The 20,510-nt window shown below is 36.0% G+C and overlaps 2 protein-coding genes across 4 annotated transcripts; both read left to right on the top strand.

Annotated features, from left to right (window-relative positions):
• The first annotated feature begins 5,120 nt into the window (after positions 1-5,120).
• Positions 5,121-7,330, top strand: myl12.1 (myosin, light chain 12, genome duplicate 1). Its single transcript, XM_016538928.1, has 3 exons — positions 5,121-5,344; positions 6,185-6,346; positions 7,132-7,330. Exons 1-3 carry the CDS (start codon positions 5,158-5,160, stop codon positions 7,302-7,304), a joined length of 522 nt encoding a protein of 173 aa, XP_016394414.1. The 5' UTR covers positions 5,121-5,157; the 3' UTR covers positions 7,305-7,330.
• A 2,323-nt stretch (positions 7,331-9,653) lies between these two features.
• On the top strand, positions 9,654-18,421 carry nsun6 (NOP2/Sun RNA methyltransferase 6). Of its 3 annotated transcripts, none has more exons than XM_016538939.1 (13): positions 9,654-9,849; positions 9,984-10,066; positions 10,642-10,782; positions 11,626-11,696; positions 11,877-11,983; positions 13,260-13,413; positions 13,504-13,585; positions 14,579-14,698; positions 14,825-14,969; positions 15,694-15,842; positions 16,801-16,926; positions 17,634-17,818; positions 18,281-18,421. In XM_016538939.1, the coding sequence occupies exons 2-13, from the start codon at positions 9,992-9,994 to the stop codon at positions 18,288-18,290; spliced, it is 1,365 nt and encodes a 454-aa protein (XP_016394425.1). In that variant the 5' UTR covers positions 9,654-9,849; positions 9,984-9,991; the 3' UTR covers positions 18,291-18,421. The 3 variants fall into 3 exon arrangements, with proteins under 3 accessions (XP_016394425.1, XP_016394423.1, XP_016394424.1); XM_016538937.1 differs by having other exon boundaries at positions 11,623-11,696; positions 18,281-18,419; XM_016538938.1 differs by having other exon boundaries at positions 9,654-9,751; positions 11,623-11,696; positions 18,281-18,419.
• Positions 18,422-20,510: the final 2,089 nt, after the last annotated feature.

Raw genomic sequence — 20,510 nt, forward strand, 5'->3', positions numbered from 1 at the left:
TCTGTCTTTCAGACTCTCTATTGCCTCCAGTGGGCAGAATATGCAGTGATGTTTACACTAATAACTTTCTAACCATTTGGTAAGAAGTTGGGAAAATTGGCACAGAGATAGAGGAGGCTTGGAGCTTCAGTCTGACCAATTTTGTGGTCCGTCTCAACCTTTTAGCACTACCAATGAGTCAAATTTGCACTGATGTTTATGTTAATGACTAAGGCCTGCAAGGCACAACCCCCCGGTTTCACAGACAAGGCTTAAGCCTAGTCCTAGACTAAAATGTAAGTCTGAGCTGTTTCAACTGAAAGAAACTTGCACTGACTAATCTTAAAATACATCAGTGCCTTTGTTTTGTCTCAAAAAGCACACCAGTAATGTTTGTTTCTAAGGCACGTTTATAAAAATTACTTAAGTGTCTGTGAAATATTCCCTGTCTGTGAAACCAGGCACTAATGTCTTGAACAAAGCCAAAAGCAGGGCCACTTCAAGCAATAAAACCGTATCAGATACAGATAATAAGTGCTTGACAGCACCTCTAACACCACTGACAGATCCCAAACAGGAATGTGATTCAGAAGAAAATGCCAAAGCCTGTAACACATGAGAGACAAAAGAGTGTTACCAGAGTGTTATCATTTACTCACTCACCCTCATGTTGTTCCAAACCCATAAGACTTTTGTTCATCTTCGAAACACAAATTAAAATATTTTTAATGAAAACTCTGATTCTGCAAAAAGTCCATAAAGACATTGTAGAAGTAATCCATACGAATCAGGTGGTTTAATCCAAGTCTTCTGAAGAGACACAATTGCTTTATATGATGAACAGATTTAATTTAGGCTTTTATTTGCATATAAACATTGATCAGCGCACATAAATAGAGAGCTTCAAATAAGGTAAACTGAAGCTCAAACCGCACTTGCTTGACGTGAGAAGCAATGAGGATTGTTCTTGCATATCAAGAAAGTACAGTTGAGTTTGGGTTCATTTGATGTCAGCATGCAAAGGTTGGGCCCGTTGTATTTATATTTACCAAGCAAACTAGATTTTTCCGGTTTGTCCATGGAGGAATGGTTAGATTACCTTCATAAGCCTCTGACCTTATAGTTCTCTCTTCATTTCAAAGGCCTTCATCTCAGCTGTGGTCTGCACTAACAATAGTCATGCTATTGTTATCCCCCATGACATACAACACATGCCAGCAACAGTGTGTGTGTGTGTCTTATTTGTATGGGTTTTTTTTTTTCTGTAGGCAGTCTGGCACCATTTATGCATATCTGTTAGACTTGCTTGAGACATCAAGGCATGCCTGCCACTCAAATGTTTGGAATAATTAAGATTTTTAAAAACATTTTGAAAGAAGTATTTTATGCTCACCAAGGCTGCATGTACATTTGATCAAAACAACAGTAAAAACAGTAATATTTAATGCAATTAAAAATAACTCAGTTTGAATATATTTTAAAACGATCCTTCAGAACCAATCAATTATGCTGAAGTGTTAACCATAATGCTGAATTACACCATTCTTAATAAAATAAACATTGTAAATTTTGTCCAGTTTGTATCTCTGAGCCAGTTGTTTTTGCGGAGTGGCTGTGGCCTTTACACGAGTATGCAAATAATGAAGAACTTTCATTTTAGCAATGTTTCTTGATTTTTACGTTTTGTTTTATCCATTTTAAACTCTTTTTATTAAAAATCATTATGCTTGTTGAATGGTACGAAAGAGGCAAAAGTTATTTTTTTTATAAAATGGCATAGGCCTATTCCAATTGGTAAAAGCAGGAAAGTGCGAGGTAGATGTAACTAATAAATTGAGTGAGTGCTTGTAGTTTATAAATACTACAGTAGGGCTCATCTTAATGCCACTCTCCCAAAACACTTAAGATTAAGCAATAATGCACAAAGTTCCAGTTACGTTGATGCCACTCAAACCAAGAGAGAATAGGCCTACTTTTCCTGGAAAAGCGTGCGTTTGTGTGTGTGCATGTTCAGACCAGCTGCCTGTTTATGAGACTCTTGTGGTCATGAATATGCCTGTGTATTTTCGTCTTTGTAACAGTGTTTGGAAGAGCACACGTTTGGCTGACCCTGGGATTGTAGCATGGGTTTAACACAGCTGCTGCACTGCGTCTTCTGCAGGACTTTTTTAGCATATCATTGCTTTTTTCTTAAAATAAATTGCACTATACAAAATATCTGATCAGAATTAGATGTATTGCCAAGTATGCTTATACACACACACACACACAGGGAATTTGTCTCGGTGACACAAGCTTCCGGTGCACAGTCAGACTGACAACAAAGCTCTGTAAATAATTTATAGGGATATTTTTCATATGGCATAATTTTGAATGCCTTCTTAAATGTAATAAAGAATTAAACGCGACTGCTGGAAAAAATAAAATTTGGGAGTATAATACGAATAATGACTTAAATTCTATCGTTTACAGCTAGCTTTTGTGAGAAAAGTGTTGTACAGAGTGCATGCTATAACATTTCGCACGCGCTTACAGCACAAATACGCTCTCTTGTGGCCATAGAGTATAATGCAATACTGAATAGATATCCTGATTTTTTTTGTTTTGTTATTGAGATACTACAGTAGAGAGATGACAAGAAAGCACTAAGAGGAGAATGGGGAGCGGGATCGGCAAAGGACCTCGAGACGGGAGTCGAACTCGGGTCGCCGTGAGCACAGTTGCACTATGTGTTGACGCACTAACCAGAGGCCCTATCGGTGCCGACAGATATCCTGATTATGAATGGTAGTATAACTCCCACGTGCCCACTCAGATCTTTGAGATTGACTTTTGGATGCAGCTTCCAAAAAAGGTATTTATATCATTGAACTTTTCCCTGAGGGACATAAAAGGGATTTTTTTAAAAATTAAAATAAAGTTTTGTCCGTATAGTTGAAATCAATCAGTCAACCAATCAACAAACAAACATGCAAACAAACAAACAAATAAATAAAAACACCATTCTTTGGACATGTATGATGCGTGCTTATAATGTACCGTTCAAAATGAAGACTTTTTTCATGTACTTTCACTGTTAAAAAAAATTAAATGCACTTGAAAATCGTTCAGTGGCTGTATCTAAGTTTCAACCATGCAGTGTTGCAACTTTGTATAACACAGTGTTAGCCTAAGTTCACTTATCTGATTTGAAATGATTAAGAAAGTCGAGTTTAAACTCAATGAAGCAGAGTAGGCACAATTGGACAGAAATTTGCCCAGTTAAATAAAGATGTTATTATAATAACAGACAATTAATTCATTTGAATGCAATTTTAATTATAAATTGGCTTGAGGCTTTTTTTCAATGAAGTTTTACATACAAATATTTACAAATTTACATTTTGAAAGCATTTTTGATTGGCCGAGGCTTTCGTTTTACTGTTCTTTTTTTTTTTACTCAATTGCATTTTTATTTTTATTTCAAAATATATTAGTGGCTCATTTAATGTATTTTTGTTTGTTTGTTTGTTTTTTGTAAACGACCAGTTTTTCAGGTAGGCTATGTATGATAAACAAATGTTTCAATCAATCAATAAATCAATAAATAAGTGACAATGCAATAAATGTAACGTCTACTCAAATAGATTTTAGACCGTATATGGTCATGTTTAAGAACGATTACGTAGAATTTGTTGGGGGCGTGTCTGGAGAAACCAACGCTGAAGATAAAGGGGTGTGGCATGTTTATAATATTTCATTAACGAACTTGGTCTCATGATAAAAGTATAAATATTGTGTAGAGAGTTTTAAACGAATTTTCTTAGCGTTCTATTCATGACGTATTGACACTAATTTCAATGATTTTTTACGGTCGCTTTGTCGCGTCCAGTGTACTAGACAGACTTTAGCTGTTGCGGCGCAGACACGGTGTTACTCACCTATCGAGAAGAAACAAAGCAACCTCGGCGTCCGATCGCAGGCCTTCCGCTCCTTGAGTTCTCTCCAGCGCTGGAAAGCTGATCCGATATTTACACGGGTCCTACTTCTTGCCTTAAGCCTTCGTTTGTTCTGCAGACGTTTTCCTCTTTTGTTTTTTATCCGCCATCTCTATCTTTCTGTCGCTTGGCACGGACTGAACGCTCTCTCCTCCACATCATGAGTAGACACGCCCCTTACTGCTGATTGGCTACAAGTTTGTTTTGCTATTCGTCCCGAATCAGTTTTCTAAAGCGTTTTTGAAAAATCGCTTACCCCACCTTTAATTCCCCCTTTCACAAATTAAGGCCTTAGAAAAAAATCTTAAATTGGAGCAGAATGTCTTCAATTCATTTCATCAAGTCGTTGCATACACGTTGCATTAAATGTTGCATACAATGCAAAAATGAACATCTTCCTAGGTGTTTTTTTTCCCCATGTATTCCAATACAAATGTCTAAACATCATTAAATCAAGATAAAGTTACTTGAGATGCAAAATGAAGATAGTCAAAGTCTTGTTTTGAGACATTGAAGTGAGTTTATGCTTAAAACAGGAACACATATTTGTCAAAGGGGTGTGAAAACTTGTTTCCCCTTTGAATTAAATAGATTTTACTGAGCCTATTGGCAGATACTTGTTCTTTTTTTAATATTAACTCAATTCACGTTGATCAGTTTAAAAGAAAACGAGACTATAAGTAAATTTGCTTCTGAAGTAAATGTTTTGATTTAAGACTCTTTAGATGTTTGAATTGGAAAATAAGAAATACTGAGCGAAGGACAGCACTTTTTGCATTTATTAGATCAGAATGTACAGTAAAGTTTATTGTAAAATGAGTTAAAAGTAATGCAGTAGATATTTTTTTGAAGTTGTATTTTCTCATGTACAACTCAATTTGTGATCCGTAGACGTTTACATTTAGTGAACTTACTGTAGTGACATATTGTGTTCCCTTCGACTTATTCCTTACATTTTCTTTACATGCTCTTAATAAAAATGTACCTTCAGGAAAACCTGCAGATACCTAGTTTTGCAGAACCACTAAGACATTGTCGATGTCTTTTCATTTTGCTCGGTGCACAAAAAGAATGCACAAAGTTTTTGAGCTGAAGAATAGTAAGCTGTTTATTTTTGGCAAGTGAATCTGTAAGTGTCTGGGCTTGTTTCTGATGTGTCTTTTGTTTTCCCAGCTTGTAGGTAAAGCCAAATACAGCCAAAATGTCGAGCAAATGTCGCACCAAGGGAAAGATCACCAAGAAACGCCCTCAGCGGGCAACCTCCAATGTCTTCGCTATGTTCGATCAGTCGCAGATTCAGGAGTTTAAGGAAGCGTTCAACATGATCGACCAGAACCGCGACGGCTTCATTGATAAGGAGGATCTTCATGACATGCTTGCTTCTCTTGGTAAGATTTTACTGGCATTGAGGACCACGGCTTATAATTCTTGCTTTTGTTTTGCATTTCATTGTTTTCAATTTAATTGTATTTTCTCCTGAGTACATAATGCAGACGGGAGAGGAACTGGTCACATTTGGAAGAGTGCAATGCCACTTTTCACAAAAGCAGTCTTAAAGGGATGGTTAACCCAAAAATGAAAATGTGATGTTTATCTGCTTACCCCCAGGGCATCCAAGATGTAGGTGACTTTGTTTCTTCAGTAGAACACATATGATGATTTTTAACTCCAACCGTTGCAGTCTATCAGTCGTATAATGCATGGCAATGGTAACAAAATCTATGAGAGTAAAAAAAACATGCACAGACAAATCCAAATTAAACCCTGCAGCTCGTGACGATACATTGATGTGTAAATACACGAAACGATCGGTCTGTGCAAGAAACTGAACAGTATTTATATCACAATACATTGTATGGGTCAAAATTATAGATTTTTCTTTTATGCCAAAAATCATTAGGATATTAAGTAAAGATCATGTTCCATGAAGATATTTTAATTTCCTACCGTAAATATATCAACTTAATTTTTGATTAGTAATATGCATTGCTAAGAACTTCATTTGGACAACTTTAAAGGCGATTTTCTTAATATTTAGATTTTTTTGCACCCTCAGATTCCAGATTTTCAAATAGTTGTATCTCTGCCAAATATTGTCCTATCCTAACAAACCATACATCAATGGAAAGCTTATTTATTTCCAAAAATTGACCCTTATGGCTAGTCTCGTGGTCCAGGGTCACATATGTTTGTGAATCTGATGTGTGGATCTGATCACTGTCTCTCAGGGAAGAACCCAAAAGATGACTATTTGGAGGCAATGATGACAGAAGCTCCTGGGCCCATAAACTTCACTATGTTTCTCACGATGTTTGGAGAGAAGCTTAACGGCACAGACCCGGAGGAAGTCATCCGTAATGCGTTTGCCTGCTTTGACGAGGAAGGAACAGGTGAACAGATTGTCTCTTATTGAATCCGTGCAACACAATTTCTGCTACAGTCGTGCTCGGCATCAATGAATGCCTTTAAAATGAATGCACTCTCTGCACTCAACATGATTTTTAAGCTTAAATATGAGGTTTATATATCTGAATTGCATGTAAAATTCCCATCCATATGAATTACAGAGTTTTAACAAAAATAAACTTAATGTGATGCATGTTTCTCAGTCGTGCATAAATGAAATGGGTAAAAAAATTAAAATAATGGGATAGTTTATTATTAACTGTTTGATTTTATTTAAATCATATTTTCCAAATGCATTTCTTGGAATCAGCATAATTCATTGTGACAGTTACATTTATTCAGTTCAAAAGTGAACGTGGTTAAGATATGGCTAGCTGTGAAATGAGTAATATTCAATTAGTGTATAAAATGCATGAGATTGAAACTATTTGGATTTATTGATGGAAAAATATATAAACCTGGACACTGTGTATTTAAAGCACATTCAGATTATTAGTATTATTTCAAAATGTCTTACCCGTTTCATTTATGTGAGACTGACAAATATAAAAATATGCATCACATTAAGTTTATTAGTTTGTGAAAACTGTGTAATGCAATTCAAATGCATCAATCTTTTTGAGCGTGAAGAATTATGCAGCTGTGGAGAGAAACTGAGTATAACAAAAATATTGAACTACCGAGGAAAAATACTCTCATTTGGAGACTTTGCTCTTAACAAACCCCGCAGATTGGACTAAGATGAAGCTGTGATTGTTTCTCCTCGCAGGCTTCGTTCATGAGGACTACCTGAGGGAGCTGCTGACCACTATGGGTGATCGATTCACAGACGAAGAGGTCGACGAGCTTTTCAGAGAAGCGCCCATCGATAAAAAGAGCAACTTCAACTACGTGGAGTTCACCCGTATTCTTAAACACGGAGCCAAAGACAAAGACGATTAAACAAACAAAACGCCCCGCATCCTCTTTAAAAACCCCCCTTTAGGTGAGAGAAATCCGTGCTGAATCCCCATGAGAACCCACCTCTAACTTTAATATACTGAATGAAAAGTAAGCGTTTACTCTGTGCAACTCACTGGAATAAGATCTCATATTTTGAATGGGTTATGATACAGGATCACAGTTAGTGTCACTCATGGTTTGAGCTGTTAAAATGCAAGATTGAACCATGCACCTTTTTTTTTTTTGGCGGTGTTTAAACTAGTTTTTTTCTTAGGCTTGCGTGCCTGTGTTTTGTTTTATGCCAACTGGAACAAATTCCACTTGATTTCATCACACCTCACTGTTAGCTGGTGAAAGTATTTTATAAGTGCAGGGCTCTCATGGATCATGTTTCTATATATTTTGACCATGTCTTAGGTTTTTATAATGGTAACTTGAAAGTAGGGTTGCAAAAAGGTGGAAAATTTCCAGTAAATTTCGGAAACATTCCAAAAGTTTTGGAAAATTTCCAGGATTTTTAAAAAAAAATATTCCAGGGATTTTTGGAAATTTTCCACCCCCTTGCAACCCTACTTTAAGGTACATAGTCTCACTCCGTAAGTTGTTTCTCAGATCTCTAAGACGAGTCTTTTTTTTTTTTTTGGTGATTCAGATGATAAAAAATGTGAACGTGTTGATGTTTAGATGCATTTGATCTCATTTGATTTCGTTGCCTAACTTTTTACATTTTATAATATTGAATATTTTGAATAAATCTCTCTTAAAACTTTCATGTGCAGTTTCTTCTTTTTTTTTGTATATAAAGTATATATAAATAATGGTTTTAAGTCAGTTATTTCTATATTTTGCTGTAGTGTGTCAGTAGGAAATATCAGTTTGCATTTCCAAACATTAATTTTGCCATTAATTGTAATAATCCAGTGAGATTTCTGTCTGACAGCAGCCAGTCAGTTTTTCCAAACATTAATTTTGCCATTAATTGTAATAATCCAGTGAGATTTCTGTCTGACAGCAGCCAGTGCTCCACACAGAGATCTGATCTGATCAGCATCAGTCTGTCTGGAATAACATGAAGAAACAGAACAAACTGAGACAGACTCAATCCAGAAGAACTGTCTTCAAGATGCTTCAAGAAAGCTACCTGCAAAGCTACAGTGCTGTTAACAGTTTTAGGCACTTGTGTAAAAATGCAGTAAAATGCAGATGCTGTCAAAAATAATGTCATAAATAGATTTTCTTTATCAATTAACTTCTATTAACTTAATTAAATCAACATTTGGTGTGAGCATCCTCTGTGTTTAAAGCAGCTTTTGCCCTCGGTTCACTTGAGCAGAGTTTTTCAGGGAGCTTTGCAGGTACACTAAAATAAATCTGTAAAAATAGGGCACGATATCTGTGTAATTTGATATTTTACCAGTATTTAAAATTTTACACTTCATTGCATTTTGTTTTAGAGTTAACAGAAATGTCCGTAAAATTAATGGATAGTGTCGTGTGTAATGAGCTGCCAGTTCTTTTTCTGTTGTTTTACGGATTTATTTTTTACAGTGTAGGTTTGCTAGACAAATGAAGTCTTCCATTTACTTGTTACAATTCACAATATTATTACTATTTTAATCTCTTAAATGATAAACTTGAAATATTACATAAATATTAAACTGTAAATTATTACATATTAAATACTATCATTTTTTCAAACATTTTTGTGGACGGAAGTTTTCAGCTTTTCACCAGATTCATAAAACATTTATAAACCTTTTGTCAACTAAACACAGACTTAAGTCTCCTTGCAGTTTTCTGCCAAAATAAATAAATGATGGTTTAACATTTGAAAGTGATGGACTTGAGACATATTATGTATTGTAAGTACTGCAGTGTAAAATAAAATAATCATTATAATGTTCAAATATTTATTATTATTTATTTCTAAATTAGTTAATGATATAAACTTTATTATTATTATTCAAATGGACTGGTTTCCTCAAAACAGTAGTTTGAATATAATGTGGACTGAGACACTATCACATAAAAAAAAAAAACCCTGCAATGTAAATAAATAATAAAAAGCAGCTTTTGCCCTAGTGTGTGTACCTTGCCCTAGGCACATGGTACAATTCACAAGAATATTGTTTTAATCTCTTAAATTATAAACTTTAAATATTACATTATTTAATTCTGTCCCAATTTTAGAATAATGAGGCAAGAGAGCTAGTATCTAGACAGGTTAAGGCTATTCTGCATAATTTTTTGCAGATATACATGGTGACTTATTCAATCAATGTGAGAAGCCTGATATTTAGATTTTTACCCAAGCGCTTCTGCAGAGGAAACAGTAGGTGGCGGTGTGGAGTGCGACCGCCGCGGATACGACAAAACAACACGAAAACGAAGAAGAACGATTCATTTTCTGTTTACTTCTGATTAAAATTCAAGTAGAGTAAAAGACGGTAAGAGCTGAGATACGTGCTTATGTCAATGTGGTCGTTATGTTTATGAAACACACAGATGGCTGAGTCAAAATACGTTGATGTTGCGCTGAAATAACGTGAGTTTTTTAAACACGGAAACGCTTGTACTGTAAACTTTTATTACATGACCGTGTGAGAGACTGTACGACTGATTAGCTTATAGTTGTTTTACAACTTACACTAATGTGTTTTTTGTTATTTTTCACATAAGACACGGACATGTCAGTTTTCCCTCAGCTTTCCATGAACCCAGAAGTGCGAGAACATCTTCGCAATGTTTATACAAACAACGAGGTGGGCACTTTCAGTCAAATAACTCTTAATTCACCTCTAAGTTGTTGTTGTTGTTGTTTTTTTAATGGAATTTTTCTGCCTCATGACATGGGCAAAGTTTACAATATGTGACCCTGGACCACAAAACCAGACATAAGGGTAAACTTTTTGAAATTGAGATTTCTATTGATTTCCATAGATTTCTATTGATTTCCAACTTTCCGTTGATGTATGGTTTGTTAGGACAATAGGGCAATATTTGGCTGAGATACAACTATTTGAAAATCTGGAATCTGAGGGTGCAAAAAAAATAAAAAATCGAAATATTGATAAAATCGCCTTTAAAGTTGTCCAAATGAAGTTCTTAGCAATGCATATTACTAATCAAAAATTAAGTTTTGATATATTCACGGTAGGAAATTTGCAAAATATCTTCATGGAACATGATCTTTACTTAATATCCGAATGATACAATGTATTGTTGGCTATTGCTACAAATATACCTGAGCTACTTATGACTGGTTTGGTGCTCCAGGGTCACACATGCCATTTGAAAACCCAGTGCATGTCTCTTCTTCTCATGTGTTTTTCTGTAGCTGGTGTGTGAGTCTGATCTGGTGTTTGAAGCTCTGCTGTCCTGTCTGTCTCATCCGCCTCTGTTCACCTGTCTGAGAGCCAGCACACACCGGCACTCACTTCAGGACATTCAGCACCGGCTCCAGCAACATTTAGCACAGGTGTGTGTTTGTGCACCTTCACATGTTGTGTTATATATGCAAAAACGGCAGTGCGTACGACAGTGTGTACGTTTTTATAGGGGCTGATAAATAACAGCGCGATATGGCTTAGTGAGATTATCAAATTACAAAGTCTGTGATCATTTGATTTTCACATTTTCCGACATTTTTGTGGACGGAAGTTTTTAGCATTTCACCAGATTCATGAAACCTTTATAAACCTTTTGTCAAATAAACACAAACTTAAAAGTCTCCTTGCAGTTTTCTACCAAAAAAAAAAAAAATAAAATAAAAAAATATATATACAGTATATATAACTATTGTAAGTAGTGTAATATTAAAATTATTATTAAATTGGTCAAATATTAAATTTTTTTTTAAAAGTTAAATAGAATTATTATAATACTAATATATCTCTGTCTAGAGTTTTTAAATTATTAAACTTTATTATTATTATTATTATTCAAATTGACTGGTTTCCTAAAAACAGTAGTATGAATATAATGTGGACTGAGACACTGTCACAACTAAAAACTACAGTGTAAATAAATAATTTAAAAAAATGATCAAATATTTTATGTTTATTATTTATTTACGTGAATGCCGTTTGACCATTAACTGACATTAGAGAGCCATCAACATGTGACTGTGAAAAGTCACAGAAAAGTAAACAAAAGTACAGAGAGTAGTGACATTAGTAAGTGTCTAGACACTTTTTTGGGGCCACTGTATGGTGCTGGGAATCAATGATGAGTCTTCTACATAGTGTTGTTTAAAATGTACAGTTAAATATATTAGAATAGTTTTCAGGATTTTTTTTTTCTCAATGTCTCTTTGCAGCAGGAAAGATCTCCATCAGTTTACACTCACCCACAGCTTCCAGATGTTCTGCTGCTTCCAGTCCACGGCCCTCGGTATGCTCACAATATTGTTTTTGTTGTTAAATGATAATTGTTATTGTTTTAAAATATAAGTTCTGTTTATTATCCAGCATGACGATGAGCCGATCGCTGGCATGATGTCTGTTCTCTCAGAAGCTGGACTCTACAGTAATACAGTGGCTGTTGGTTTGTGTGCTTGTGTTTGTTCTGCAGGCCCGTGGATCCGCTGGCCTCTGAAGTGATCGTTAGCGCTCAGTGTGGTAATGCTGTTCTTCGAGGAGCTCATGTGTTCACGCCTGGCATCCTCAGCACGCCAAAGTGTGAGCAGCACACACACACACACACACACACACACACACGTCTTTATTTTTAAGTATACACACTAGTGTGCTGCTTCCAGGGTGTTGAATGAAAAGTGTTATTTTTTAAGACATTAAAATTAGAGTTAGATCCTGCTGACTATGCCATAAATTGTATATGAAAAATCCAAAGTTCTGGCATGAAACTCTAGATGGCGCAGTCCGATAGGTCTAACTCAGTCTGACATAAACACATCATTATCACAAGGCACAGCTGATTGGTTCTCTCTTGTATCGGTAGCCAATGAGCTCGCTGCTCAACATTCAAATACTTGGCTAGTGTTTGCTGTAGCAGTAGCAGCGCACTTCAGAAACCCTCCACCTCCCCAGCTCCACCTGTATAGATCTGCTACGGGGCGATCATGTATGCTATGGGGGTTATTCATGTATGTTATATGTGCAGCAACAGTATTTCTTACATGCTCACAGCAGCATGTTGTGGTTGTATTGGCAGTAGCTAGTCTCGGTACTTGCTCTGCAGCAGTGTAGCAGATCTATTCCGCCAAGACCAAATGTGACCCTGGAGCACAAAAGCAGTCTTAAGTCGCTGGGGTATATTTGTAGCAATAGCCAACAATACATTGTATGGGTCAATATTATTAATTTTTTTTTATGCCAAAAATCATTGGGATATTAAGTAAAGATCATGTTCCATGAAGATATTTTGTAAATTTCCTACCGTAAATATATCAGAACTTAATTTTTGATTAGTAATATGCATTGCTAAGAACTTCATTTGGACAACTTTAAAGATGATTTTCTCAATATTTAGATTTTTTTTCAGATTCCAGATTTTCAAATAGTTGTATCTCGGTCAAATATTGTCATATCCTAACAAACCATACATCAATGGAAAGCTTATTTATTCAGCTTTCAGATGATGTATACATCTTAATTAAAAAAAAAAATTACTCTTATGACTGGTTTTGTGGTTCATGGTCACAAATACATTAACATTGTCATGTACATTACCATGCAAATCTCTACGAGAGTTGTCATGATAGAAATAGAGATGTCACGATACCAAAAATCTAGTAGTCTGTACCGATATTAAATTATATAATATTGCAAATTATAAGTATGAATACTTGTGTCTTTTGATAAATAATTAATGATCTAGTGTGGACCGCCAATTTATTCCCTTTCTCTTTGGGGGGGGGGCCGTAGGATTCTTCAGTTTGGGAAAATCTGATTCCGATTCATTAAAATGTTAAATCTGTCTTTGTGTGTTTGTCAGACATGAAAGTGGGTGAGGTGGTGTCTGTTTTCTCTGATGTGGAGGGGAAGTGCACACGCGGAGCCAAAGAGTTCAAGGGCAAGAAGGTGTTTTTGGGTAACGGGATTTCTGAGGTGGATCGCTCAGAAATATTCAGCTCAGATGGACCCGGGAAGTGAGTCGAGTTCTCTGTACAAGTCTTTATGTACTCCGTTGAAAGCCAGGATCGCTTTAACTTGTATGTCTGTCTGTCTCTGTCTCTCAGGGGTGTTGCGATTCGAATGACTGAGCCTCTCTATCAAAGCCCTTCCTTTGATGGTGTTCTTACAGATCAGCTCTTTCTACAGGTACCATGCTTCTGTGTCTCAGATAACTATCATTCGTAGTGTATATATATGGTAGTGTTTTCATATGTAGTGTAAGTGGTGAACTTTGTTTGATTTTTGGGTAATTATAAAATGTGCTGGAGTTGTTCGAAATGCTTTTTGCATATTTCATACTTATTTTACAGAATGAAGTTGATATTGTGACTCAGAGACTGACATGTTTGGTTTGTCAAAAATGTTACATTCAGTAGTTGCAAATTCGCTGACTTTTGTAAATCAGGCTTTTTTTGTGTGTGGTGGTTTTGGTGCAGAGTTGTTTTTTTTTCCCCTTATAGCAGAAATCTTGTATTTAAACCCATGAAATTGCAGATCCTGTTGTAAATAGTGAAAAATCACTTTTTAAAACTGTTGTTCCATTATTACCCTGTTATTATCTTATAGCTAATATTTGCAGTAATATATTTCATAATGTTCCCTTCTAGGTGTTGTTGGATGAGTAGATAATATGAAGTGTTTTTTAATCAACTTGAATGTAAACTTGGTCAAAAAAAACAATTTCAAAACTTATGCCCTTATAAAGGTAAAATGCCCCAAAAATCCCGTTCCAGGGGGAAAAAAATATAAATTATAAAAATGTATATAAAATTTGACACCTGCTTTTTAAACAGTATTGAAGGAGCTTTTATGTATGATTCTGTTGTTTTTTCACTGTTTGATCCAACTTAGTAACTTAAATAGCAAAATCTAATAATAATTATTATTATTATTAATTATTGAATTGTTTATAAAAACAATAAATTGTAAAAATAATAAAAAATAACAAAAATGCATAAAATAACAGTTTTATAGATAAGTGTAAAGACAAAAATAAGTCTCATATGAATCTTTTTAATATAAAAAGTTTTTAATATAACAAGAAACTAATTCAGTCAAGTGTCTCCAAACTTTTGACTCATGGTCATTTGTCCAAATCGAGGTGTCTTTGAATGTGTATGTTTGCATTTGTTCACACAGAACCTGCCATCTGTGGTCGTGGGTCATGCTTTAGGACCTCGTCCAGGAGAGCGAATCCTCGACATGTGTGCCGCTCCTGGAGGAAAGACCACACACATCGCTTCTCTCATGGGAAACCAGGCAAGTGTGTGTGTGTTAGCAATCCTGTAAGGACATTATATGATAAGAGTACTTGAAATATTGGCAAGAAAAAGTAGTCCTGGATGAAAACAAACAGACTCTTATATTTTTGCTGTGTCTCCACAGGGTACTGTTGTGGCCTTGGAAAAAATCCGATCCAAAATGGAAAAGATCGTTCAGAACGCAAAGATGCTGCAGTTGCACTGTATTAAAGCATATTGCTGTAACAGTGTGCATGCTGTGAGCTCAGATCCCGCTCAATGCAGTGCAGGTGAGCCTCCATAATCTAAAACCAGCAGTACAGACCTGACTCGCATACTAAATTCAGCGGATTTCATTCTACGTCAAAAGTGAGGAACAAATTGGGATTTATAGGCAACTCATATTGCACTCATGTATATACCAGTAGTTAAAATAATAACAAACATGTTTTTTTATTTTATTTAAAGATAAATAGACACAACATAAATTAATATTATATGCACAAATGAGCAACTACTTTGTGATAATTCTGCCACTGAAATTAATTAATTAATTATATATGATTTCCTGAAGGAAAAAAAAGCTATCTGAAGGACTCACACATGTTTTTATTTTTTTAATAAAATATTTTGTTATTGTTTCTCTGATATTTCAAATTTCTTTCTTTCTTTCTTTCACACATAATTCTTGCAGTATGCAGTTGCATTATGGACTATTTACATATTATGCACACAATCTACTGACAGCCTGTTCAGTGGTTTTATGAACATACTGTTTTACCTGAAGTGAATTTTGAGTACATATTTTCTAAAAGTTCTTCTCATTATCTCTTTATAGTTTAATCCATCTTTCACAGTGACTCTTAAGACAATAGAATAAAATCTCTGGTTGAATTACTTTAATTAATTGCAGATACGATCTGTAAAAAGGTTTAATTTTCAAGTTTAGATCAGATTTTAAGCTGAACATAGTTTTTGTAGACGTACTAATTATAGATTTGTGTGTATTTGTTGACGGTCCCCCGTATCCTGAGGAGAGTTTTGACCGGATATTATTAGACGCTCCCTGCAGTGGTTTGGGTCAAAGACCCAACATGAGCTACAGCTGGAGTCTGAAAGAAGTCTGTTCCTACCAGCCTCTGCAGAGAAAACTCTTCACTACGGTAATGCAGGACTATAACGCTCATCTTCTGATGCTACTCATCCAGTGTGCGTTTTTATGCTTCAATGTTTTCCACAGTAGCATGTGTTTGCAGCTTTCCACCTCTAAGTGGCGCTATAACCATAGACTGAAAGTTAGAAAGTGATGTAAGCTTTCTTTATGATGGTTAAAATGTAAATTCAACGTTTAAATTGTTATTTACAAAACACAATGACAACAAAGCTGCATGGAAGCTTGTTTCCGCCATGTGTTTAAAAAAAAAAAGGTAATTATGACTTTTCTCACAATTCCGAATTTTTTTCTCAGAATTGCAAGAAAAAAGACTGAATTATGAGATATAAACTCAGAATTGTGCGAAAAAGTCTGAATTGTGCGATTAAAAGTCATAATTACTTTTTAAAAAAAATTTTTATCCTGTGGTGGGAACAAGCTTACATAAAATAAAGGTCTTGATATTGAAGGAAAAATGTTATATTATAAATTGTTGTATTTTTGATATTTATTATTATTTATTTACTTATATTATTCAATAATTTTTTTATTAGCTTTTATTTTTATATTTTCAGTTTATTTTTAGTTTTAGTAATTTTGTTCTGTGCTTTTATCTTTTTAAAATGTATCCGTTTAGCCTTAATTTTATTTTCTTTAATTTTAGTAATTTAATCTTTAACTTGTTTTATTTCAGTTAGTTAAGGCAACATTTTAAATTTTTAAATTTGTTAACATTTTAAAGTTTTGTTTTGTCTAATATTTATATTTTATTTCAATTAGCAAAAATTATTTTAATAATTTTAGTTAATGATAACACCGCTTGGAGTTGTCTTTATCATTTTGCCTGACTACCTATTGTAAACGTGTCTTTCAGTAACTGAACAGAAGGAGGTTCTGTGTAGCTGTTTATTGCTGTGTTAGTCTTTTACAGCTTATTAAATGTGTCTTTTACACACTTTTGTTTGCAGGCTGTGCGTTTGTTAAAAAGGGGAGGTGTTTTGGTGTACAGCACCTGCACCGTGACGCTTGCGGAGAATGAAGAGCAGGTCGCCTGGGCTCTCAAGACATTCCCCTGTCTAACACTAGAGCCACAGGTGAGGATAAAAACACTGCTAAAACAACAAACATTTTACAACCCAGAACTGTCAAAACAAACTGAGTAGTGAATACTTGTGAGTCTAGCTAAAGCAGAACAAATATGAGATACTCAAAAACAATCAAGTGTCATTACTGGATCTTTAGATGAAGTGACAATTTTCCTCAAAGAACATCAAACCTGAAGTGACTTATCCAGACAGGACTATTTTTCGACAATTAATTTAGCATTTTTATATATATATATATATGTGTATGTGTGTGTGCTCAAAGACTACATTTGACATCTGTCTTTTGACTGCCATAATCTCTATTTATTGTTTCTTCTTTTGAAAAGGAATGGAAATTTAATAGTGATTTTTTTTCTTTGTTCTTATATACCCTGCTAAACAAAAGTAAATTTGCTTCTATAGTTTATTACAGCTTCCCTACCCCTGAAAAGCAGAGACTGCTGGGAAAGCTCTTCCATTATGAAATGGTCTATAACAAAGTTTCAATTGACATATAACTGGTGATATTACTGTAGTGTAATCGCTTAAGTATTAGTAATGAACTACTATATTTTAGACAGTTCTTTTTTAATTGCAATATGCCGTGTCAGCCCAGCAACTAATGTTGTGTTTGTTGAATATGACTGGGTGATTATAATGTGGTGGAGCAAAGGCTATGAGAGTTAGTGAAAGCTTGGATTTGTCTTCTTTTCCAGGTGCCTGTTTTAGGATCGGAGGGGATGTCGGGAGCAGGTCTGACACGGGACCAGCGGCAGCTGCTACAGAGATTTAGGCCAGAATTAGCATGGAGAGGAGCAGGTGTCCCACATTCCCCCGAGAGCCTCCTACAAAACGCCAACGCAGATACTATCGGCTTTTTTATTGCCAAGTTCATAAAAAGGTAGTAAGCTGAAGAAGTATGGCACTTTTATCTGCTAAACAGTTGAACACATCAAAGATATGTTGTGGGTCCATTGACTTTTATCGTATGAACAAAAAACAGACATTTTTTAAAATATCAGGTGAGGTGATGTTTCTGCAGCAGGTTTTCGTGTACTTGAACCACTTATTTGTAGGACACAAATTAAATGACATAGGGTTAAAATATTTATTAATCCTCAGAAAGGAAACAGAAGGGTATGTAAACTTTTGAATAGGATCGTCTGTGTAAATTATTATGCCTTTTGGAAAATATTTTAACATGCTTCAGAATTTACATATTTACGCATTTCCCAAAATGACTATTTAAATAGATCATCCGTTTCAAATGTTTACTGGTTTAATGTAGTGTGTTGCCTTTATGACCATCAAATAATATTTTTCATTTTTCATAATGGGCATAATTTTGTGCTTCACTACTCAGAAACTCATGAACAACCATCACAAAACATACAAACAGTCACTGATCCTCACGGAAACTACAGACCAGAATTAGATACAAGAGGATGTAAACTTTTATAGTAACAGGATTGTGTGTGCAAATTCAGTTATTTTTTCTTGTGCAATGTATGCAAGTAAAAATTAATAATAAAAAATATTTTCTATGATACCTCTTTTTTTAAACAATACATATTCTGCAACTTCATGAGCACTGTGAGGTGCATAGAATTGCTCAACTCAAGAAAACGGAATAATCGCCTTGTAATTTTTAGGTTCGCAGTTTGTGTGGACAATAGTCTTTCCTCATTCACTTGCGCAACAGACTGCAGACTGTATTTCTGCATCAAAATGCATGGGGGATGTAAACACAGCATAAATCAATACAACAATAATTCATTATATATTAATAGTAAAACAAGTTCTTATACTTTCTGAATGCAATCTTGATTGCATTATAGCAGTGAAATTCAAATTGAAGTCTGCCAATTGTCGTCAGTTTTCAATTAAGGGCAGTCATCCAGAATTCAGATTGTTCATTATTCTGTGTTTGGTTATATGTTAAAATGTTCTCTTTTCTTTTCTTTTTTTGGGACAGAAAAGCTTGTTTCTGCAAGCCAGTGTATGTCCGCATAGTGTATTTGACCGTTTAATTTCAAAAGATCATGGAAATTCAGTTTTTATACCTTATTTGACTAAGTCTTTGAAAGATCACGTGTGATTAAACCATTTTTGTTTCCACCCACAGAAATTCAGTAATCCCATAACCAGAAATTTATATGCAGGGCTGTAAGATTTGTAGTCTCACTGCTAAAAGGACAATTTAAACAGCTTTCACAGCTCAAATAACACATTTTTGTATGGAAGAATTAATTAAAGTTCCTTTTAAGATAATATAAATGGCACATTTCTGCTTTTAAAGCCATTTGCCCAATGCACTTCCTTTGTAAATGTATTACTGCTCATGAGCAGCAGTAATGCTCCAAAAGCCTAAATTACTCTGCATATGTCAAATCTCTAGCAATTCATAGACAATAAGGGTGGGGAAACAAATCTAAAATAGTCTTCTTTAATTTAACAAATTACCTGTGGCATTTCATTAACTCTTGCTCAATTTATCAGAAACGTTCCCTATCGATACTGCACTCGTACTGCGTCTGTTTAAGATGCTTGGGGAAAACTCATTTTTCTCAGATGACTGAACCCTTTCAAAAAACGCAGTATAACTGCACGGCCATTGGTTTGTGCAGTGAATAAAAAACAAACCAATGGCTCGGCATCGGAGCTGCACGAGCCTATGGCGGTAAAGCCCGCCAGAATGGGCGGGGTCATCTGGCTATATAAGCGGCACATCGCCATAGGATCCTCAGATTATTCTCCTTCAGCGACGACTACTAGATCGTCGCAGATCAAGAGACCCCCTTCCTGCTTGGCCATTCTCGCCGCTTTACGCCGCCCTCGCGCCTGCAGCAGTGACGGTCTCCGGTTCCCTGCCGCTATCCGCCGATATAAAAGAGCAAATTTCAGAGCAAATTTTCGGCGTTGTTTCAAATGCTGCACCGTTACTGTCGCTCGTGCAGGGTCGGCGCTCGGTGACGAGTGAGCCCACGCCGGCTGAGCCCCCGCGTACCTCACTCTCTCCACTTAAAGAGGTTTCTCCAGTCCACTTCTCCCTCTCAGACCAGCGACCCTCTGCGGCTGCGAGCGATCTGGTCTCATTTGGAGGAAGCGAGTGTGACGCCATGGACGACAGCATGTCGTTAGAGGCTTCAGATGCGGAAGAGCTGTCAGGCTCGTACGTCGACCCCGCCCCCTTGCCATCTGCACAACTCAGCACAGCCAGCACGGGCATGGACGCCGAGCTTTTCCGCGTCCTGTCTAAAGCGGTGGAGGAGCTGGGTTTGGAGTGGTCTCCGCCGGAGGAGCCCACCCGCAGCCGCCTGGGCGACTTCAGCTCTCGCTGGACAAGCGGCCTCAGCGCTTCATTCCATGGCGGTCTTACAAGTCTTCCAGGCCAAGCTCCTCCGTTGCATGGACGAGTCCGGCCTGGACCCCGCAGCTTTTAAGGAGCTGCGCAGTGTGACCGACCTGGCTCTACGCGCCGCCAAAATGTCAGCGCAGGCAATTTGCAGATCCATGGCCAGCCTAGTGGTGCTGGAGCGCCATCTATGGCTAAACCTCACTGAGATCAAGGATGCGGATAAGGTCCCCTTCCT

The sequence above is a fragment of the Sinocyclocheilus rhinocerous genome, unplaced genomic scaffold (genome assembly GCF_001515625.1).
Source record: "Sinocyclocheilus rhinocerous isolate Xijiao unplaced genomic scaffold, SAMN03320098_v1.1 scaffold547, whole genome shotgun sequence".
NCBI classification, from domain to species: domain Eukaryota; kingdom Metazoa; phylum Chordata; class Actinopteri; order Cypriniformes; family Cyprinidae; genus Sinocyclocheilus; species Sinocyclocheilus rhinocerous.